This window comes from Cebidichthys violaceus, unplaced genomic scaffold (assembly GCF_023349555.1).
Source record: "Cebidichthys violaceus isolate CVI_PGR_0920_01 unplaced genomic scaffold, fCebVio1.0.p SCAF_8, whole genome shotgun sequence".
In the NCBI taxonomy this organism is placed as follows: Eukaryota; Metazoa; Chordata; class Actinopteri; order Perciformes; family Stichaeidae; genus Cebidichthys; species Cebidichthys violaceus.
In genome coordinates, this window is record NW_027176964.1 from 9,810,977 (window position 1) to 9,835,194 (window position 24,218).

Genomic DNA, 24,218 nt, shown 5'->3' on the forward strand with positions numbered 1-24,218 from the left:
TCTCGCGAGAGAAAAGTCTTCTGACAGGTGCATTCCACAGGTTGATAACATACCTTAGCGGTTAAATTTGCATAAGCTAACTGGAACATTTTATATTAATATTTCGACGAAAAGCAGTAAGTAGGAGAAGGTGTCTTGAGTTTGAAAAGGTTTTGGCTAAGAAAATAAGAATAGGCTATATGAGCTATGAGGTAAAAGAGTTTATTCCAGCTCCTTTAAGATGTTTCAAGTGTCAAAGAATGGGGCACACTGCAGGGCAATGTAAGGGGAAGCAGAGATGTGCAAGATGTGGAGGCGAGCATGAGTATGGAAAATGTGGTGAAAATGTAAAAATTAAATGTTGTAACTGTGGCGGGGAACATAGTGCTGCTTTTGGAGGATGCCCAGTACAAATGCAAGCAAAGGAAGTGCAGAAATATAAAATACTTAACCAAGTGTCTTATGTGGATGCAGCTAAAAAAGTGAAGGAAAATGATAAAGTCACATCCAGGGAAACCCACATGAATGATATAAGAGAAGCTGAGAGTAGACAACCTCCTGTGGACCTTCCCCCCATCCTAAATCAGAGTCAAACAGAGTTAAATCCATGCATAAAAGAGATAAATGAGAACACGCTAATTGTAGATAAAAGCTGTTTCGTGGAAAACTGCAAAACTATGAATTTAGCAATGCAAAACTATGAATTTAGCAATTCAACAAAAGAGAAAAAGTGACAGAATTAAGACAATCGTAGAGGCAGCCATAGAGATACTGGGGATTAAAGAAGTTAAGGCTGATCTGATTCATAAGATGTTGAACCCTCCCAATCATGATGGACAGGATCAGGGTGATTAACCTAATAATGGTGTTGCATATCCTACAATGGAATGCCAGAAGTCTAATTGCAAATGGGCAAGAATTCAAGAAGGTGGTAGCTGATCTGAAAGTTATACCAGATGTTGTTTCATTCAAGAAACTTGGTTAAAACCACAATTGGACTTCGTCATTTCAGGATTCAGCTCTGTCAGATGTGATAGAATTGGAAAACAAGGTGGAGGGTGTGTAACATTTATTAAGGATACCTTAGCATATAGAAAGATTAATGTTCCAGAGCAGTATGAATGTATTATGATAGAAGTATGTAGTCCCAGAGGAGATATCAAGTTAGTGAACTATTATAAGCCTTGTAAAAAGCTATCTATGCAAATGTTTCACGAGATATCAGGAAATATTGGGAAAAGAGAAATTTGGTGTGGAGATTTTAATGCTCATAATACATTATGTGGAAGTGAGTTTACTGATACCAACGGAGGGGTAGTTGAAGAATTAATAGAGGAGAGATCATTAATTTGTCTTAATGATGGAAGAGGTACCAGGGTAGATGTTACTCGAAATTCAGTATCCTGCTTAGATCTTACCTTAGTCTCAGTAAATATGAGTAATTTGTGTGAATGGAATACAATGAATGACTCTAACATAGGGAGTAGTATCTATACTCAGAAGGGTAATATAATAGAAAGATGGTGTTTTCCTAAAGCTAACTGGGGAAAATTTAAAGAATGTTGTAGGGAGTCATGTGAATAAATATCTATTGAGGGTGATGTGGACAACTGTTCGAGAGTAGTGATATCTATGATTATTGGTGCTGCATCAAAATGCATTCCTAAGAGTAAGGTGAATGGGAAAAAGAAAATGGTCCCATGGTGGAATGATGAATGTAAAAATGCCATTAAAGAAAGAAATCGTGCCTTCAGAAAGGTAAGAAGCCTTTTGACTCAAGATAATCTGATTGATTATCAAAGAAAGAGAGCGATAGTATGGAAAGTTATTAAGTCATCCAAGAGGAATGCATGGAGGCAATTCTGTTCAGCTATTGGAAGAGAAATAGAGTTGTGTGATGTTTGGGCAATGAGCAAAAAGATGAGTGGGAAAATAAAATCAGTTAAAATCCCAGTATTGATAGATGGAGACTATAGGGCGATTACAAAGAGGATAAGGCTGAGTTATTGGGGAAGAAGTTAGCAAATGTTCATAGCAGAAGCCATTTACAGGAGATGCACAGACAGAGAAAAGATGAAATTTTAGCAGCACATACAGAAGTTAAAAAGAAAAAGGTCAATGAAGGAACACCTCTTGATATGGAGTTTTCAATACAGGAGCTGAAAACAGCGTTGGAGGGAAGTGGGTATACTGCTCCAGGTCAAGACCAACTATGCTACGCTATGTTTAGACAATTACCAGAAGAAGCCTTGGAAATGATTCTAAAATTATTTAATAAGATTTGGAGGGAAGGTGTAATGCCAAGCAGTTGGAAGAGTGCTTTAATTCTACCTTTCGGTAAACCTGGTAAAGACCTGGCAAATGCTGGGAATTACAGACCAATAGCACTGACATCTCATTTGTGCAAGTTGATGGAAAAGATAATCACGCATAGATTAACTTATTTTATAAAACAAAGGGGCTTGCTAAATAAATCTCAGAATGGTTTTCATAAAGGTAGATCGACACTTAACGCTTTAATAAAAGTTAGTAACGAGGCAGAGAAAGCAATAAGTATGAAGGAGATTGTGGCTATAGTTTATTTTGATATAAAGAAAGCATATGACTCCATGTGGAGAGAGGGCCTATTGATTACAATGTATAAAATGGGTATTGGTGGAAGGATGTATAACTGGATATTGGATTTCTTGTCAAGTTGATCATTCAAGGATTCAAAAAATGTGTCAGTTGGGACGGAGGTGGAGTTTGGAGGGAGTTTTTGTAGCGGACGAAGAATGGTGTGAGTGCTGCAGGGCACTGTTGCGATTTCTTAAAGAAACGGGATTAGACCGTAGGATTTACTTGCTAGCAGGTGTTGTTAGGTTGTTATTTTTTTATAACAGTGATGAAACTTTTACCCTGAAACTGCACACTCCGGTACAGTAGGTGGCGGTATGCACCTATTCAAGTTGGTTGCGACCCGCCAATTAAATTTAAAGAAGAAGAAGAAATTTGCATAAGCTAACTGGAACATTTTATATTAATATTTCAACGAAAAACTGTAAGTATTTAAGAACTTTTTTAACGACAAAATAACTGTTAAAACTGAAAAAGGATTGACAAAAAAGCACCGAGGGCGGTGAAAAACTTTATTTGGTGATAGATAGGCCTGCGTTACATATGTTAGAGTTAACGCTACGGCTAACGTTATCCCTTACTAGAGGCCAGGCCACCATTCCAACAGCGGGTACTTTTTTGAACAGAACGCATAACGACCATTTTGTGTCAGTGTCAGATAGGGCCAAGAGTTTAACACCATGCTAACTTTCATCTTTGCTGTTTTTCAGTCCACCGCATGTCCAACTGCACATTCCGACGGTTGACCAACGGCTGGAAGATGGAATACCTTCTCACGGTCATGACGACGCTCTCTAAATAAGAGAATGAAAAAAAGTATACAACCATAAATAGGTGAGTCCACGAGACTCCAGTGAAAAGCAAGACACTTACATTGAAGGAGATTCATTTTTAAAATAAAATTGGAAGTATGAGACTATCACAATATTAAACCCAGAACCTACCTTTAGTAGCTTACCCCACACAAACTAAACATGAATTACTACATATTTACAGTAGCCTACATAGTGCCATTACTAAATCGTCTACCTCTGCATTCTGGTGTTATGATGGGAACTGTTGCATTCTTCCTAAGATGAGCTCCAGCGGTCCTCCTCAGCCCCATGTTCTCCAGCTCCAGCTTTCTGATATCCGTCCGCATGGCGCTGATCACCCGTAGAAGCCTCTGTTCACTGTCCATGGTGCTACCTGCACACATTTCCACCCTGCCTGCATCTCCCTTAGAGGCATACAACCCACCAAACGACCCCATCTGACCAGTAAACACACAGTTCACACATATAGCCTGAGTTAGGTGGAGAAGCCCCAACATACATATAACTTAGAGACAACTACATCACAGTCTACAAGTAGACTATATCCTTTTTCTTTTAAAGTGGACATTAAGCTTAATACCGGCAGCCAATCAAAAGCAGCAATCTAGTCCGTCATCAGACCTTTGGAAGTCTGGTCACATGATGGGGACAGTGTTATTTTCTTCTTAGTGATCGGATGCCTACCACTTTCCCTCCTCCTGTTAAATATTCATCTACTCTGTCAACATAAAGCAACAAAAGGTACTTAGGGGAGAGGCGTAACCTTTGTCAAGGGTGATCTGCTTCTCCTTTAAACTCAGAATACTTCTCAAAATGGCTAAAATGGACATAGGAGCACCAGATTTTGTTTAGTATGTGAGGTTTATCAAAACAGACCTCTCAATTTCCACACCAATGTCCTCATTGTAGGGCTCACGCAGACAGCCTTACTGCATTTACACAAATCTAAAAAGTGCACACATATACAGTTAAGTGCAATGAATAACCAGATAACTGCTGTAATGTGTGTTTGTGTTTATGTGTGTTGACTTATACATATGTTACGTGTGAGTGGCTGTGTAGTAAGAACACCCATGCATCCTATGTGCAGTATTTAGAGGGGAGGGTACAGTCGGTCTGTTTAGCGCTGCTCTGCTGCTCTCTGGTGTACAGTAGTGCCAGCATCATGCTTAATGATCAACCTAATACCAAGAGGGAAAGCAGTGTTTTACTGACCTCTTCTGGTTACAATTGAAAATGTCAAGTCTGTAGGACCTCTGGCTATAACTGACAATGATGTCACAACCTAACTGAACACACTCTGAATACACTTCTATATCACACCTTCCATAAAGGTTCACTTTAGATGGACTTATGTGTGTCATAGACACATTAGTACTTTCAGAGCAAGAGTAGTCACTGAGGGTGTGTGCTCATGAAGGTAGTTTGTTTAGATGCACAGTATCTTTACTGACAAAAATAATTATAATATTGCAAGGATGTCAGATATGTTTGCTAGTCATCTGGGTAGATGGATAGTAATATACACTTTTTCTAGTTCATTATTCTGGATTCAACCAGGAGGCTTTGCAGTTATATAATGCTTAAACTGAAAGTTGATTCACCTGAAGTTAATATTTCTTTATTTTATTCTTTGGGAGATGTTTATATCGAGAAGTCTTTTAAATTTGAGCCTCGTGCTGTAGCTGGCCACGCTTTGCCATTTTGTTGCTTTTGTCACTCACAGTGTAAACATAACATAAGAGTGCAGATACCACCAGTGCCTGTGTGTGTGTGTGTGTGTGTGTGTGTGTGTGTGTGTGTGTGTGTGTGTTCAGAGGTCATGTTAGTGTTATTGTGGAGGTGAGTGAACTTCATATCATAGGTTAATTACACATTACTTCATCCTACAATGGTAAGATAAAACACACCTACAGTATATCTTAATATTTAGTGATAAATATTCCTGTAACTTGACTTGGTGATATTGCAAACGGACCTCTGGGACACGTATTTGAACAGCTGTGTGTAGCATAATATCAAGTTGTCTGCTTGCTTGTGTCTTTTTGTTTGACAGCCCATTACATACTGTTCCTCCCATTCCACTCTGTGGTGTGTAAGCTGTTTGTCTGCTGATAACAAGCCCCGCTTCAACTAAGAGATAAACTCTAACAGCTAACACAAGATGCTGAAGCCTGCGTGACAGAAATGTATTGTGGCGGTGGAACTGAAGACTGGGCTGAGTGAAAGACGACTATGTAAAGTGGTGTTAAATAATAGTATTGTTGTTGGGCACACACAAAGTCATCTATTGCGACTGCAATAACAACAGCATCAATACAAAGAAATGCGTTTAACATTTACTTTTGTTGCCACATGTCATACCCAAGATGCCCAGCAGGTGGCGTGCACTGTGGTGTGAGTTTAAACGAATGTGGCCTAATGTAGTGTAGCTTCACTCACATGACATCCCCCAGCAGCAGAGTAAACCCAAAGGACAACAGTATAAAGTGGTGCATTTCAAAGCAGAGGTAATTGATTTTTTTGTGATTACAGAAGCAGAATTTAATACTCTGCTTTTGATTTCAGCTCTTTTCATCGCCGCATCTTGCTTTTGCAAACACGACACCAGAGGCTCAGGACAAATGCGGCTCCCTGCAGAATACCGCACTCATCATTTTAGCCAAGTTGCCGTTGACCTGGCGCCAACACCACAAAACAGGACAAGTAATTTAATTTGCCACTGCCGCCGACCTTGAAGCATTGAATGTAGGCTACCAGAATCCCAATAGGGAGGCTTGAAGAAAAGCATCCTGGGAGCTGAAATAGGGGTCAGGCTGCTCTGCCCGAAGCATCACACACAGTCTCTTCACCTCCACAGGAATACGTCTGTCCTTCAGCTTCTCATAAACAATACTCATTTAAATGTATTCAGGCACAGATAAGGAGATAATGTTACCAATTCATTGCTTAATTTTAGCTTAACCATCTGTAATTATAGTCTGAAGATCCTGTGCTTAACGTCATTACCATATAATAATAACATCATGATGATAAAAATGTAAAAATTTCAGTCAAAACTCTAAATCGGGCCCTTTTCATGGCATAAAATCTGAAAAAATAGTATGCAGTGCTTCCCCCAAAATGAACCATAGTAAAAAAAAATGCAGCAGTTAACTCAATCATGGCAACGTTTGATTTGATTGGCCGAAACACTCGTAAAACTCCAATATGACCTAATCCTTTTCAAGGCGTTCCCCTACGTAAGCTTTACATGTCACAAACAAGGAGACCATTATGACTCACTGGTTATGTCACACTGAAGTCTAGAAAGTATCACCTCCCCGCATGAGAGGTGCAAGATAAAACAAATAGCAAAGGAGGGCAGGAGAAAAGTAGAAGACATCCTGCTTTTATGATGTGATACATGCCTAGGATGTCTTATGGTGCTTTATAGCGTGTCGCGTTTATAAATCTCAGGAGATATGTGACGAGACCTGATATTTAGACGCGTCGGCATCTCCGCTGATAAGATCACATTCCTTGAAAACTGAGCGTGTTTCGAAAAAAAGCCTTGTAGTAAGCTAGGAAAATGAGACATTGACTGATCTTTCAGAAATTGCTTTGTCATAATCCTCATTGTCACCACAATGACAATGGTGATATGACATTAAGAGGTTGGAGGACCTTTTTAACGTGTTTTTCGTGCAGACACATTCCCATTCCCATCGCTCATCACCCAGAGGCACCAATGTCCTCCTCCAGCCTCGTGACGCCATGTGATCTGAACGTAATTGCGACCGCAACTTGTTGCCCCGTTAGAGGTGACATCTTAAATCACTCCCGGGTAAAAACATCTTAGGTCGGAATTCAATATTGGTCGTAAAAATCTAAATATAAGGCCCCGGGGACTAAGTTGTTTCACAGAGCGCTGCGGTAGAGCTGTCTGGCAGAAACACACACAGGGTAATAAGGCCTGAAAATGGAGCCCTCACCTCTCGCAAGAGAGCTTCTGCTATTGGGATTGTTTGTGTAATATTTGTGAAATGTTGCAATAACTTTTGAAGAATCTCTTTTTAAAGACTTTTGAATCGCCTGCTATGCGTCCTTGTCTTCCAGCGTGCCAGCGTTTCAAATAGAGACCTGTAGGCTTTCCAGCTGCTCATCTTTAATGACATAGCTCATGGCCACAGTCCCATCCCACAGCCTTCATTATGACTCAGTAATCACAGGCTACATTTTGTTTTTCTTTTCCTCTCTGCGCTCCCCATCCCTCTTGCTCTTTCCCTTTGTAAACCCATGGGCCTCTTGTCTCTCTCTCTCTGTTTGTGCTCCTCTGAGCACGACGTTTCCAGTAGTGAGCAGAGAGCTGCTGGAGAAAGTGTTTGTTGACTTTTCGGCACAGACTGGTGCTCTGTAGGGGAGCAGTCTGTTATTTATGGCTCAGGCTTCTGTGATTGGTTGAGGAGAGATATAATTATGTCTGGCACTCAGCTTAGCTAGTTTTAGAATTACAATAGGTGCCATGTTGAGTTCACTGGTTGCTACGATACTAAGTGGAGGGTCTGGTACCGTATAGAGAACGTTTTTGACATGTACCTATGTCTGGTGTGGGTGAACCCTCTTTACATATTAACCCCTCAGCCCGAGGAGGTTACTTGACACTGGGAAATGTAATAATTCATAACTCATTTATATGACATGCGATACCGCCTGGGGTTCTGTGTGTGTTGAATTTTTTGCACCGAAAAAGGACTGTTTTGAGGAGGGGATCTCTTAAAGACCAGTAGTTAAACAGGAAGCAGACACTGTTTCATGTTCACATTGAAACAGACTGTTGTTGTATGCTTTAATCTCTTCATGTTGCTTAAATGTTGTACTTTTAGCCCAGATGGTGCATCACACATCAGAGTTACAGGTGAATTAAATGACATGCAGTGTACAGAAGCTGTATTTTAATTTGTACTATCTCTAAATTAGTGTACCTTCTAAAATGCCAACATTCCTTCTCTGAATACAGTCACATTGTCAGTATATATTGTGACTGACGTGTGATCAAGAGTGTGCATTTCATTATTTATTACTGACTACTTCAGTAATAAATTAAAATAATATACCCAACCATATTGTTTCTCGTATAAAGAAAGAGTTCATCTTGGCATTACATAAAATGAATTGATAAAAATAAACACAGTTTTCATCTGAAGTTATCTTCAAAGAAAACCGTAATTATTAAATGAGATATTTACCAGAGCAGTTGGATGACTAATACAGTACTTAACATGGTTTAAAACAACACACTCCTGATTAGTTGTTTATTTATTATTGTTATTATTTATTTACTTCTGTACCACCGGGTGTTATCTGAATGTGCTGGCTACGCAGGTACATTTTCAATACCAACAGAAGACTGTAATGTAGTGTTTTATTGATGTCACTTAACAGCCTCTATTTATGATTTAATTTTGTGTTTAGGTGATGATGCTTACTGACCTCATCATTCACACAAATGGCGTCAGTGGAATTTCAAAGGAGCTGCACTCTACATGGAGGTGAGATATGGAGGAGGCAGGATAACAACCATCTTAGATTAAGGGGCTGATTTACAGCCAACGACTCACTCGAACACTAAAGTTTCTTTAAAAGCTTTAATATGCAATTCCTGCAAGGGGGAGGGCAATTGAATTAATAGTTGTCCGCGGCACAAGAGACATGAATAATTCTCTTTATAAAAACAGTTACTAATGGATATTGCTCCAGTAGCCTTTATCTCCTCATTATGCGGGCTGGTCAGGCAGGGACCTTGAGTAGACTAATGGGATAGCGTCAGTTTGAATCGTTTTTTGTTTTTTTTGCCAGGGTTACTCCACACATTTGCAGTAAAACGGCGGCCATGTATTTGAGCGCTCCCTGCAGTCGGTGGGAGGCAAAGATGAGACTTAGTCTCTCCAGCATAGATAATCCTATTGTGTATTCTATACCATGGCTTATGTGATCACTGTCTTCTATGTGTAGTCATATCACAAGCGGAAAACAAAAGGATGGGCAGGGAGTGGAGGCTCTATGAGTAATCCTCATCTAATCCATTTATTTTAAATACATGGATTGCCACGGTTAATAAATAGCAATGTGTCCATCATTTTCATGAGGACCGCTGCCTCCACTTGTCTGTTTTCACTTCTTAGTCTTTTAAGAAAACAATAACATGTTGAATTTTTATTTTATTTTGAATCTGCATTTTTTTTTTAAGAAAGGTAATTCAAGTCACGTGATGAACCATATTCTTTTAGTTCCAGGTTTATTTTTATTTATACCAAACAAATTGCTAGGAAAATAGAATACTACTGTATGTGCCTTGTGTAAGTTAAAGATGGGTGTTTTTTCTCTCTCTCACTCACTCACACATGAAAATCAGCCAGATCAGGATGGAGAAAAAAATGACACTTCCTGGCTGGCAGCATCTAGTTTCAGTGCAGACCGGGGTTATTAAAGATTACACAGTGTCAGGCCCTGGCGGAGTGTAAGTTACTCACACACCTAATCACACATCAGGAACAAGCTGCATGTATCTACTGAAAGTGGTGTAAAGATAAGACGATTGTAAAAGTGTCCAAACTGACTGATGTGAATAACATCAATAACAATAAAATGATGATATTTGAATAGTTCTCACAGTGTATGTTTTGACTTTTAGACCTAGGCAATAATTCAAAATGGAGCGTCCATACAACAAATGTTTGACTGTCGCCTCTCTCTGTCTCTCCAGGTCCTTAGTGTAGCTATAATGCTGTAGTGCCACTTGCAGACTGCAGAGTCCAGGGAGCCCTAAAAAGGGAAGAAGTCTCACTCTGATTCCTGGCAGCTTGCGCAGCAGGGGAGGCTAAATTAGGCCTGGTTTCATTGACTTCCAATCCCCAGAGTCTCAGCAGCCCCGCAGCCCAGAGGAGGAGAGACTCTGATGCCTCCTCAGAGCTTCTCCAGACACTGCCTGGGTAGGTTAAAGTGCCAGATGGAGAGATGATACGGCTCGGCTTGAGATGAGAGAGGTTGCATCTCCTGGTAAAATTCTGAGTAAATGGAAAAGAAACATGGATAACATTATAGGTTCTGTGATGCATTTTGAAACCAATAAATCATCACCAGATAAACTTTAGTTATACTTACTGTAAACAAACAACACAATATGCTCTGTTGTTTTTTTGCAGAAGTAAATTTGCTATATTGCTGTATGGCAGGAGTCCCAACCCCTTAAAATGAGGCTATGGCCTCAGTGTGGACACACGTTATTAGACGATCAACTAAGGATATATTATTTCCTTGTAGAGATTTTTAGAAGCCTGAAGGAGTATAAAGCGTGATCTATGCTTGCCACATCCGCTAGGTCCGCACGGCCAAAGTGACGTTACACCATCAGACACAGCCCGTCCCGGGGTGCCGTGTAGCAGGATTTTGCCTGTCCGTGCACATCCACGCCGATAGGTGGAGAAAATACTGAACTTTGAGGAGCTTTGAGAAGGTCAGTTTTCCAAGAGGAGAAACCCGCATGGAGTCCTTGTGGAAAGTTTAACAGAGGCTTTGTTATCCAATATTTCACAATAAAATAAGGAAACAAAAACTTAAAAACAAAACATAATTTTGTGTAACAGAAATGTGTTTTTTTTCTCGAGATCTTTTAATCATCTTGTGACCGAAATGCCAGAAACAAGGTCTCTGAAATTGTCAAATTAATCTTCGAAGATGACTTCATCTTAGTTTGCTCTGAAAGCCTCCTTATATCCAGTGTATTGGTATTAGAAGCTTCAAGTATGTAGTGCGATTATGTTTGCGACATGAAGCAACATGCAGAATCGTTGAAATATGTGGTCTCATATTTCAAAAATACAATAACACTGGCATGGAACAGAGGCTGCAACTTGTCTTGACCTTAATCATTTATGGTAAACATGCCAAGGTTTCATCATTGATTTAATAATGATGTATTCGTTTCAGCAAATTCAGCGCTTTAGCCGTGATGCGTTGCACATTACATGCAGCCTGCTCAGTATGTCGTGTTTTTTTTCTGCTGATAAAATGCTGGTTAGCCTCCCACTCTCCACTGCTCTTTCCTCTCTGCTGTGCTGTCCAGTGTGATTGAGCGCGTCTCTTTTTCTGCGCTGGCAGTCGGAGACAGGTGCTGAGTGCTGCTGAGTGTTGCTGTATGTGTGGGCTTCAGGGGCCTGGTTCGACATTCCAGTGATGGTTTGATAGACACAGTCCTTGGGGGGAAGAAGAGGAGGAGGAGGCCAAATGCCCGCACCGACATCACAGAAGACGTACCGAGGGGGGGTAAGTGAAATCCACGGGAGGATTGCGTTAGCATGCTGCAAGTCTCGTTTCTTTTGAAAGCAGCCTTTGCAGCACACCCCACTTCCTGAATCTAAAAGCTGTTTCATTGCTTATCTCTCAGGTTGCAAACTTAATGTCACTTCCTCTTTCCAGACACTCACAGGCTGCGTACATGTCCGTGTGCGACTATACGTTAGACGCAAAGTGCACACAGTTGTGAAAATGGGGAGGGGGGAAGAGGAAGTTATAAAAAGGGGATGCAGAGAGAGGCGGAGTATAACAAGGTGACCATATTTGGCATCAGTAGATAATGCAAGCAGAAGATGCAAATGAGATAAGAGTGGTTGTCATGGAGACTTGATGTTGCGCAGTGATGGTTCGTTGTAAACCTGACCACATTTGTGGTATGGCCGTTGCCAAGCAGAAGGTGCTATTACGAGAGAGGGAGAGAGTGGTGAGAGTGAGAGGAGCAGAGGAGCACAGACAAGAAGATGTCAGTGCATCCCATAATGCATTGCGTTAGTGTGACCTATGTTGAAGTGACTTGGTCTGTCCCAGTGGCGCGTCAGCGATAGACAGACAAACAGGTAAGCATTCATCTCTGTTGACAACTTTAAATTACTTTTTTTTTTTCTATAGATTTGTTATATAAGATATTTACTAAGTCCCTTTTTTCAACAAACTACGTTTTCTCTGATATTTTGCAAAGACGTAAGTGTGTCAGTTTTAGGAAGGCCAACATTTGCAGTATTTTTCTTTTTTTTATAGAAATCCGCAAAGAGATATACATTTTGTAAGAAGTTTGGGATGTAAGGAGAGTTTATTTGATATTCACGGCAGTATATCTGCAGGCTACATTTAGACAGAAAAATTGCTCGAAGCTGAAGTGGAAAGTCTCTTTGTAAAGGGTGTTTCCATTCGTTTTCATTTTATCTCCAAGATAAGCTTCAAGCTTGAATGGTGCACACACACACACACACACACACACACACACACACACACACACACACACACTCATACAGGCACTCACAACGGTGTCAGATGGGGACAAGACAGTGTGCTATTTCCTCTCTCTGTGTTTCAAACCCGACAGCTTGAATTGCACCTGTTTCCCCTCACTGCATCAAAGTGGAGGGAAGTTAAGAGTAAACCACAAGTATGCAGCAGGCTGCTCACTAGTAAATTAGTTATGTGAGCATACACACACTTTGTACCATTCTCAGGTACATGTTTAGTAATGTGGAGCATATTTATACCATCATTGATTATGTGGGATACTGCCCGCGTACTCTAAAGCAACACATGTTTTAAGTTTTAAGTATAGAAATTACCTCGAACATGAGCTATGGGGGAAATGGCAGACGAACGCAGCTCCTTAGCTGTGGGCCTTTTTTTTCCACCAAGACTGTGTACTGCTGCAGTTGTTGCTGTGATGGTCTGTAATGGGAGTGTAATGTGTATTTGCGGCCTTAGTGACAGATGAGCCGTCAGAGTTTGGCACATGAAAGCTCTGGGACATTTCCTCGGCGGAGTGAGAGTTCGCGTCAGCCAGCCAGTCACATTTGCAGAGGGCCGGGAAATAGCAGAGCGCTGAGACGATGGCTTAAAGGTGGAAAGTCGCATTCATCAGGGAGGGGGGAGAGAAAATAAGGGTCGAAGAAGGTGAGGAGTTAGGATCTGAGGGGTCACCCATGCCAGACTGTGTTGGTTCAGGGTTCAAGTGATCCATGCAGAACAGAGTGAGGGAGTTTCTAGAATATTCGAGCTTCCTCGTAACATTGTAATATTCTTTAGCAATGCGGCGCCTCACTTAAATTTGTATGACTTGCAAAAGACAGAAAATCTATAAATGACCATAATGCAAATTGCTAAGATTATAACAGTTTCTTTCTTTCACTGCTCTTGATGTGTGAATTCGGTGGAATTCCCCTTTAACTACACCACGCACACACCTCTTCCTGTTTTCAGTTGGTTGTGTATGTGAATAGTTCACTTAACCCCAGGGTGTTGATTCCTGTTGTGCTTTGCTCATACCTATACAGCCCTGCGGCCTCATTAATCTCTAGAGAACAACGGTCACACCGTCCTCTTATCTGTCACGCACACGTTCAAACGTACGACTTCACCTCAAAGAAAGAAAATAACTAGAAAAAGGAGAAACAGGCCTCTGTCATAGATTTGATCGGATTATATGCCGAATAAAACTTGATGAGCAAACCATCTGGTAACTGCAACGCTGGCTTTGTATTCATACCTTTGACTGGACCGGGGGAATATGGATCTGCTGGTTGTGACAAATAGACAAATGGCTGCGGTTGTTCAGGGGAGATTTAGTGGGCTTCAGTGAGACAAAGTGATGAAAACACAGACTTATAGAGGACATAGTGTACGAAGAATGACAATGAATAGGAAATGTGGACCATCGGGGCAGTAAAAGAGAGACGCAGAGACAGAGAGGAGCAGAAGCTCTGGCGGCCACTCAGCTGCAGAGGGGAAATTCCACGTCAGTGTCTGAGTTTCGCAGAAAGATCTTTGGAGGCGTCGCTAACGTGTCTCTTTATGAGCCACGATGACATCAATCACCATGTTTCTTCATTATAGGTTAAGGAGAACTCCATGCGGAGGTCCCAGTGACCCGCTGCTTCCATTGATCAGCAGTCAGACTGATTGGTCTGCTAATCTAAAAGACATGCTGTACGTGTTCTAGCAGGGATATAGATCTCCTCCCATCACTGACGAGTGACAGTTGGAAAGAGATGCCTGCATGCACTTTGCTGTTGTGGCTAATAATGGCACCGTCTGTCAAAATCTGATCAACTCAGAAAAATAGTACTATGGCATCCTATGACTTCCTTACGCCTGGAGTATACGTTGTGTTTTTATGTTCACTCTGAGTACACAGGCAGAATATTGGCTAAAGGGTTAGCACTGCAGCTGATGTGACAGATTGTCACCTGGGGTTTAAGGACCCGCTGTGTAAATTAGAGATAACTTATCACCAGCTTTATATTAAACAGAGCTGTGCAGCAATAAACACTGAGAGAGAAGGAAGGGGTGGAAATAAAAAAAGACAGGTGTGACATTCGTACACAGGAGAAGCAATGTGGTAACTTTTATTTTTCTCAGTATTAAGCATTCAGGGCTCTGGTGTGAGCAATGTTCTCTCTTTGTAAATGAAAAGACATTTCAAAGCTTTTCTTTTCACTTCAGGCAGCATTGTGCACAAAGCAATTTCTCCTTGATCACAGTCAAATGAAGTGAGTCACGGACAATATATGGAATCAGACAGAGAACCTGGCGTCAGCACGCAGCTCAAAATCTGTAAAGATTCCTGCAGACGCCAAGGCCGCTATCTCCATGGCTACCGGATATTGCAGCATCAGGTCCAGATCAAATTCTTGGAGGCTCCTTTAGCCTCTCTGGCTTTGCCATCGATGTCAACTGCAATACAGGAAGGGTGGCAGCAGCAGTGGCCTCAGTGTTGTCTCGTTTAGCCTTTTTAAAAAAAATAATATGTTGCTTACCTGCAATCAAACTGCACTGGCTTAATCTTTTTGAACAGCCATTTCCAGATTATTCTCACACTTTGTGTTATTCTGAACGTACAGCCACTTTACTACCGTAGTCCAATTTGATTAAGTGCTGTTCACTGTGTCCTGCTTTTTTTAGTGTGGGTAAGAGCTGTGGGGGTGTATGGCTGAGCTTAAAGGTGTGTGAGGGTTTGCTTGCCACAGCAGAAGAGGGGATCCTGACAGAAGTCAGGCTCCCTGTAAATTTCTGTCCATAATTCTTTCCTCCACACAAATGAATCTATTCATTCTATCGAGCTGCTGTTTTTCTCCTTACTCATCATTACCTCATTAAATGCTTTGTTCCTGTCTCACTCTTTCCTCTATGGCAGTATTTAACAGCACTACGCCAGCTTTCATGTCTGATTCCCTTCTTCAATCTACATGGCATTTCCTTGCTTCCATGTTTATTCTGTTACTAATGTCCCTTCTTTTCTCTTTCTTTACATTCTTGCTCCTCTCTCCCAACATTTTTCCTCCCTCCCTCTCTCTCCTGCCTCAGTATTCACTGGATAAGCAAGGGCAGTGTTGCTGTAACTGAACCAGCACTTCCTGGTGTTGTTTTAGGGGGGCGTGGCCAGCCTTCAGCGAGGAAGAGAGGGAGGGAGAGGGGACTGCAGGATCTGTGTGTGCCCATGCAGTCAGGGCTCCCTCCTCCTCCTCTTCTTCTTCTTCTTCCTCCTCCTCCTCCTCCACCACAGCTGTTGCTACTGCCACCCAGCGAGCACCACTTTCCTCGGGCAGCAGACGGACGATCCAGAGGCTGGTGAGTCAGTAGAGACACAGCCCAGCCCGTCTCAGCGCAGCTCAGTGCAGCCACTTCAGGAGGCAGGGGAGGGGAGACACTAGCGCACACAGCCAATGCTGCAACGTACACACACACACACACACACACACACACACACACACACACACACACACATACAAAATCACACAGGCAAACACTCCTCCTCTCTCTCTCTCTCTCCCTCTCGCTCTCTCCCTGTGGTGCTCGGCTCCGCACAGCTCCTCTACTCATTCGCTGCCGATTCACTCGCTCACTCGCTTTGCCTGTCTTCTGCCAGTCGCTCTGCCTTGCTGCGCTCTGCCTGCCTGAGAATGGTCCAGCCGGTGCCTGGGGGTCTGCTGTCGCGGCCTGTCTGAACACACGCATAAACACAGAGCCAATCGACACGCGGAAGCAAACACACACACACACACACACACACACACACACACACAAACTGGAGAGCAATGTGAGAGGTAAGAGCTTGGTTCATAACCCTCCTCCTTGTCTCATTGGTTTATCTCGATCTTTCCTTTCCTGTGTGTGTGTGTCTCTTTACTTTCCAAAGTAAGTGCCTGTGCATTGGAACATAGGTAGAAATATGGGGACTGTTTGCTTTAGTGTCTGCTGTGTGTCTGTGTGTTCAGTATGTGGGCCACAGGGTTAACCTCGATTTGTTACGGCTTGTTTTATAGATACATGAACACACACACATGCACGTACAAACACAGACGCACAGTAAGGCGCATTCTTGGCTCAAAGCAGACTGTCACACAATAGCTACTTTCTGAGAAATTTGCTGGTGTGCGTGCGCACGCGTTTGTGTGTGTGTGTTTGGAGGGCCACGGTTGTTCCAGGAAGCAGCGAAGAGGATCAATAGATCGCCCACTCAGCTTTCATTCCCTCCGTCTGACTCAACGTTGGACATGTTAGGAGTTATCCTGCAGGGCTCGGTTAACAAGGAGGATGGTAGAATGTGATTCTCTTGGATCACTCTTCCCTCCCTTGCTGCGTCAGTGTAAAAGGGGGAAGCATGGTTTTGCATGTGTGTGTGTGTGCGTATGTGCGCCGTGCAAGGCAAACTCCCGCCCCGCTGCATGTAAATTACGTGTGACATGTGAGGCTGCTGCTACCTTATATGGTGAGCGCAGTATTTCAGTACAGTTGGATCTTGCCAGGCATTCCGGGTCGCGGGAGGCGAGAGTGTGTGAGAGGGTGACTCTGTCTGTGGGAGTGTGTACTTTAGTTTGTGTGTGTGTGACTAAGTGAGTGTTTTCATGCGTCTGACAGAGGGGGGAGTAACTGAGAGAGAGGAAGAAAGTTGAAGACAGAAAGAAAGAAGGGGAAGAACGAGAGAGACAGGGTGAAGGAGACTCAGTAAATAAAGGGATTTTACTGTTCCATTTTTGAACTGGAGTGGAAGTAAGTAGTCTTGTACTTTTATTAAGGCTTTTGGGAGATAACGTGAGATTGCCCCCATGATGTTTTTCTTTCTTTACTGAGTTAAGTTTAGTTTGTCTGTGTGGATCAAGCTAAGATTAACAAGGTTTTCTTATGTGCGATAATATCTGACTATTTGTCCGATGCAGTCGTTTCAAAGTTTTTCTGCAGGCATTTATTCTGTCGGAGAGTCCAAAACAGCGTCTTGAGTAACAGCAAGGCTTGATTCTGCTCAAGTCCATATGGTATGCTGAAAGCCAGAGGATCTTCAGAGCTTTAAACTTTAGCCTTCCTTCTCTCCCCTCTTTCTTTGTCCCTCTCCTCACCACCTCTGCCCTCCTCCCCCTCGCCTCTCCGGGTTTCCTCCTGGTGGTGTGGCCGCGGTTGAGGGCGATGATGAGGAATGTTGTTGTTGTGACTTAGGGGGATTCAGGGTGGCTCAGACAGTAGCACACACACACACACACACACACATGCAAGCATGCGCAACACAGACAGATGTGTGGCAGATTGCATTGTTGAGACTTTCTAAAGTCCCTGTGGAAGCTCTGCTGTTGGTGGACTATCAATTTCTGACTAGCAGGAGCTTGAGGAACGTGCTGCTTGTTGTCAACGCCAATATTATGGCTAATAATGCCGAAGATGATGTTGCTCTCTCTCTGTGTATTGATGTGTGTGTGTGAACTCTGGTGCAAATTGCTCCACATTTCACGTGTGTTGCCCCTGATCTAGGATCTGCCCTACAGACAGGATTATGTGCATGGCTGAGTCTGCGCTGACAGGTTAAGCCTTTATTACACGAGGGCTCGTCTGTATGTTCCTACCGTGTTATGACCACATTTCAACCCTCTCTGAGCAGCAGTTTGACACGGCTTTGCCTGAGTGAGACACCTTCCACTTACCGTACTTCCAAGCTAAGCTCAAGTTAATTGACTTCGACCAATGTCAGAGGCACGACAAGTTGTTAACTTGCCACGACGTTTACCTGTGTCTACTCTTTTCAGTACTAATTGTTTGTCAGATACTGCAATATAGAGGAACAAAGCCAGTGTCCACCTTAAACCACACAACAGGAATAACAAGCAGGGCGAGCAGCACGTTCGTGGAGTCAGTAATAAGTGTCTGCTTTTGCTTCTATCCAGAGGTACACGTGTCAACACAAGCCTGTCCTTGTTGCAGGAGCTCCTGCTTACAGGCTTGACATCTTAAACCGCTCCATCTCTGAAGCAGAGACGGACGGCTCTAACATTTAATAACACACTCCCTGCCCCAATAGTCACATTCCCTCACTCACTGTCCCTACCTCGCTGCCTATAGCCTTTGTCTCTATCACTGTGACTGCTCTGGGTCTGTTTGCCATCGGCACATTAGAAGCAGGTCCCAACACAAGCCGCAGCTGATGCGGTGGGTACATTAGCATGGCCTGTCCTCCATTGAAATGATTGACTAAATCAAAATGATACAGATACTATTGGTCTCTGGTGAAGTATGTTTGCCACAAGGTTTAACCACAAGGCACAGAGCCGATATATATAGACACTGTGGCGTATGCCTGGGAATGAAAAGATTCTGTATAGATAGACAGATCAGCACTCATCAAACCATTCATCCCTGGCATTTGCTGTGTTTCTCCTCTCATTTATTCAGGCTTTTCCTAAAATATGTAACCTGTCTATGTATGTGGAAACTAGCCTTCACTTTGTCCCAGCACATTGACACAGACAACATAAATGTGAGCCAATGAGACACTCATTAAACCGTAAGGCCAGCCATTATCCTCATTGACTTTACGACATCCTTACACACACACACACACACACACACACACACACACACACACACACACAAAGATGCAGTGTTGCACACACAGTCAGGTATTCACCACAGCTTAAGAATACCCTCTGACAGAACACAGAGGTTTGTGTGTTTGTATAGGTTAGCATTTGTGTCTCTGTGTGTGTGTGTGTGTGTGTGTGTGTGTGTGTGTGTGTGTGTGTGTGTGTGTGAATAGCTCCGTCCATGTATGCTAAACAAGAGATCTAATTGTCTCTCGGAGGTTTGCTCTCAGAGGAATCAATAGGCATTGTTTGTTGCGCGTTCCTTCGCCTAAGACTCACTTTCAGAACCACGTTATTTAAAAAAAGAACTCAGTTAAACTAATAGTCGAGCGGAGATGACGACTTGATACTGATGGCGACACGGAGGTCAATAACAATACCGACAATGGTGGTGCTCAAGTTAGCAAGAATTGACAGAGATTATATTTTTGCAGCTCCTTGTGGTGCATGGCTGTCCATGTGAATTTATGTAATCTATAACCTCCACTCACAACAAACTAAATTTAAGTATAGATAAATTGTGTATTAATCTTTTTTTTTTTAATGCAACCCTTTTTACTTATTGTATGCAGACCTTACTGGGCGCGATCTCTCATCCAAACATTAAAGGTAGCATCACCAAAAGAAATGCAGTTAACACGCTCATGTGTCCATATATATGCTAGTGTGTATCTGTGTGTATGTAAAGGTCAGTGAGGACAGTATTGACGAGCTGTATTCTGAGCACATGGAGCAGCAGGAGCTGAGAAGCTGGGGTGTTGCGTTTCCTCCAGCGTCCTCCACCGAGATGACCTGTCTCAGCACACTGTCACCCTGACTCCACCTCTGTCAATATGCTGAAACCACTCCTTTTACTGAACAGCAGCAAGCCAAAAAGAGACGGACGACTCTTTCTCTGCAGTCAAAGCGGAAAACTGAAAGAAGCTGCCAGAAGCTGTGGTTTGTTATTTAGGTTGCCATATCAGATATAACAAGTAGCATTTCAGCTTAATCTCTACTTGTACCGCATCTGTTACGTTATTGTTTCGTATGCGATTATGAGTATAGAGGCTCCAGTAACTCGTGACCTGTGGTGTGAGGACATGCTAAACTTGACTAATAATGCGCCACTTGGCCATTTTTCAGGAAGTCTCACCATAACTGAACCACTCTCTAGCATTTAGTCACAACTTCAAGACCAGACCAGGTTAGAAACAAGCTCAAGCTTTTTCAATCAGTTCAGACATGCCTCGATAACGAAACTCTGTGTTCAAGAAAACATTATAATATCTGTGCGTCATCGCTCATAGTCCACCGTCCAAATCCGTGGCAGTTGTGCATAGTTCGCGCTTTCAGTGGAGGTTAAGCGTGTACTCCGACAGTGTTTCACTCATTGAGAACAGATTTAGTTTTTGTGACTCATAACCAAGAGAAAGTAAATGACGAGCAGGCTCGCTTTTCATGTCAGTAACCATTTTGTGCCATTTAGGCATGAGGCGGTGTCACATGACCGTGAGCTGATGGTGATCTGCTGATACTGAAAACACACACTTCCTCTTCTTGCAGCCATGTAATGTTTCTGCCACGTGTCCTAAAGGTCGATAGGAAGTATACGGTCTCTCTCTCTCTCTCTCTCTCTCTCTCTCTCTCTCTCTCTCTCTCTCTCTCTCTCTCTCTCTCTCGCCATCTTCCCTCTCCAGTGTGGTCGACCTTGCACCAGCATGCGAGACCTTGGAGTCTGAGGGAGTGCTGCTGAGGATGCTGGGAGAGAACGCAGGCCAGACAGTCACATTGAGGGGTGCAAAGGCAGAGAGGCATGGATGGAGTTGGGGGAGGGTGGGAAAAAAACAAAACAAGACGACCAAAGCAGAGAAGGATCCACTTGTTAAAGCAGTCTAAATTCTGTCGTTAGAGAAGATAAGTAGACGGTATTAATAAGTCATCTATTCGAAATGGATGCAGTGAGCGCAAAGAGCACCAACAGATAAGTGGAATTAGATAGAGGGAGTGGCACACTGACAAGAAAGACCGTAGAGATGAAGAAATCGATAGGGGAAGGACACCCATGTCCAGACATGATAGAGCATAATGAGCGCTCATTAGCACTCTGGCACTGTCTTATACCACATTGTCTGTCTCTCACAGATATGTGCTCATCTGACTCTAATAGAAACCATAGAAACAGATTAAGGCAGCCAGACAGAGCGCAGGGGGGGGGGGGTTCTGGCATCAAGTCCTTCACATTCTCTCATTTGATAGAAGACAGCCCGTGGCACCTTCAATTTAAGACATTTTACGATGACAGATTTCTCTCATCCACCACATTCATCCAGCTGTGGCTTGAGTTCAGTCTGATGAGTTCAGAGATGATCTCTTGCTCACCTGAACTCAACTTAATACAAAGTATATTTGGGTAATAAAAATGCCCTATCAGACTGAGCTGTGGCAATAGACACACGTAACGTGAACATCATACGATATTATTCGAGGGCATACAGGGTTACACGGAGATATTAGACTTGGCTGACTTGGCATTTTCACAGCAGCAAAGATAAAATTATGGAATTTAATTTCAAAACACAAAGTGTAACCTAGCCACACTTTGTCAAACTATTATTGTCTAGGGAATGATATGGAAGATGTGTGTGTGTGTGTGTGTGTGTGTGTGTGTATTGTACATGTACAGTTTGTGTTATAATTATGCGTGCACTCCAAAGGTTGTTTGTAGCAGGAATGCTACTTTTGCTATCGTAGGGGTCACCCAAGGTGAAGCTAAGCAGCCCCCTCCCCTTCCCTCTGTAACATATATCCAGGTTGCTGGCTCATCATGACCCGGGCTGCACTGCTGCAGGGCTCTGATATAGTGCGTTGCAGCGTTGCAGTGCCGTAAAGCTAGAAGCGGTTTCAGGGCATTGCTGAAGGTGCACATGCTGTTCTGGGAAAAGCGATTTCTCCACACAGGGTGTGGTGAGCTACCCCGCCTGTGAGATAAGAGCCGACCGGGCCCACGGGAGCCCGATCATTCAAATTCCCCGAGCAAAACCCGCACAGTGGATTCACCACAAATAGAAAGCACTGCTGAAATTGTATATAAACAAGTAAAAAAAACCACTCTCTTCTCCATTTGAGGATAGAAGTTTGGTTTAAGAGTGAATTACACATATTAGTTCATGGATAATAATATTATCTGGGATCTTTCATGAAAGTTGAAAGAAATGTGTAATTTTTTCGCGAGAAATCAGGAGTCATAGAAATAGTGAGTAAAATGATTAGTTCAGTCTCTCTCTCTCTCTAGCAGCAGGCAGGTCAGCCTCCTCTTCGCTCCTCCCCCTGTTCTCACCTGGCGCTCAGCCCAGAATGTTGCTGCAACTCTGCAAACTCTCATTGGTCCTCACTCTCACACCGCTTTGCAAGAAGGGAAATGACTAACCTCTTCTCCCTCCTGCCCTGCCTCGACTTCCCCTCCGCTTTCACTCTCCTCCTTTTCTTTTACCTCCGAGCACATTTGCAATGGCCGACTTTGCTGTACGCGACTGTAAGTGATACGGGATTTGATCGGATTTTCCTGCGTTGACCAGAAGAGGTGGAAAGTTGTGAATGACTGCTTTGTGCGTGTGTGTGTGTGTGTGTGTGTGTGTGTGTGTGTGTGTGTGTGTGTGGCGTGGCGTGGCGAGTGTGTGTGAGCACCATGTCTGTTCAGAGCGCAGGGCGGGTGAAAGTTGTATTTGTTTTAGCTGACACCCCTGCATTACTGACATTTTTACATATTCTTAATTCCCACAGAGCTTAGCACCAGATAAAAAAAATGCTGCAGGTCAGAAGCTCCTCTGAAAGATAAATGAACGAGTAATAAACCTGAATCTTTTCTTTGGATGTGTATCATCAACCCTAATCTTTCTTTCCCTCCTTTCTCTCTCTTTATTTTTCTTTCTCTCTCCCCAGAGGAAGTGCCTTCCCTGATGTCTGCTGCAGCTTCGACCTGCTTCTACAGCTGAAGCTCAACCCCCCTCCCCCCCCCCCACCCCCCCGCCTCGCTCGCTTGCTGCCACGGTAACACGAGTACCCACCTCGCAGCCTACGCTCCGACCTGCTCGTCCATCCTCCGCCATCACCATCCACTCCTCGCAGCAGGGGCTCCAGCCTCAGCTCAGCCGACTGCCCTCCACCAGCTGACCAGCCTTACCACAGCAGCACCGACACACCACCAGACCCACGCAGCATCTCACCCACCTTGCCTTTTAACCTTCGCCTTCAACTCTCTAAGCCTCCGCTCGGTCCTCAGCGTCCGTAACCTTCCAGTAGCAGGCTACACCTAGACTATCACCTCCGTTGCCTGCATCACTGCACCGAACCAGAGGGCTCTTGGTTCGGCCCGTTTGCCTCGTCGGTTTGTGAATGTTTTAGGTGAGTTTGATCTGCAGGCAAAGTCAAGCCCACAAGCGGTATCGGCACTGTTAGGCTGAGTCGCCTCCTGGATACAAACATCGCCTGCTGTGGTTGATTGATCGTGGGAAAGATATCCAATAACATTCGTCCTGCAACATTTCACTTTGGAAAAAAGGAAGCCCTTTTCAATCAATAGTGACTTCCTTTTTTGAATGTTTCATTTCAACGTCACAGACTTTTACCGCGAATAAACAAAAATACCTTATAGCTGTGGATTAAAAACACTAGAGGTACTTTTATTCACGCTAGAACAGATTTCGGCTCGGAATAACTTATTGGCCGGCGTGTTGCCATGGCGATGAACATGGCACACATCCGTGACACAAAGTGGCTGACGCTCGAGGTGTGTCGGGAGTTCCAGAGGGGCACGTGCTCACGCTCGGACCAGGAGTGCAAGTTCGCTCACCCGGCCAAGAGCTGTCAGGTGGACAACGGACGGGTCATCGCTTGCTTCGACTCGCTCAAG

At 43.3% G+C, this 24,218-nt stretch overlaps 1 protein-coding gene across 22 annotated transcripts in view; it reads left to right on the plus strand.

Annotated features, from left to right (window-relative positions):
• The first annotated feature begins 11,549 nt into the window (after window positions 1–11,549).
• Window positions 11,550–24,218, plus strand: part of mbnl1 (muscleblind-like splicing regulator 1) — a 37,203-nt gene continuing 24,534 nt past the window's right edge. For 4 of the 22 annotated variants that reach the window (XM_068737767.1, XM_068737768.1, XM_068737771.1 and 1 more), the window contains exons 1-2: window positions 16,097–16,525; window positions 23,249–24,218. In XM_068737767.1, the coding sequence (XP_068593868.1) occupies window positions 24,045–24,218 (174 nt within the window). In that variant the 5' untranslated portion in view covers window positions 16,097–16,525; window positions 23,249–24,044. Of the gene's footprint in view, window positions 11,715–12,193; window positions 12,302–15,785; window positions 16,050–16,095; window positions 16,526–16,864; window positions 17,472–22,601; window positions 22,842–23,248 lie in introns of those variants that run through there. The other 18 variants (XM_068737775.1, XM_068737781.1, XM_068737769.1 and 15 more) reach the window with 10 other exon arrangements.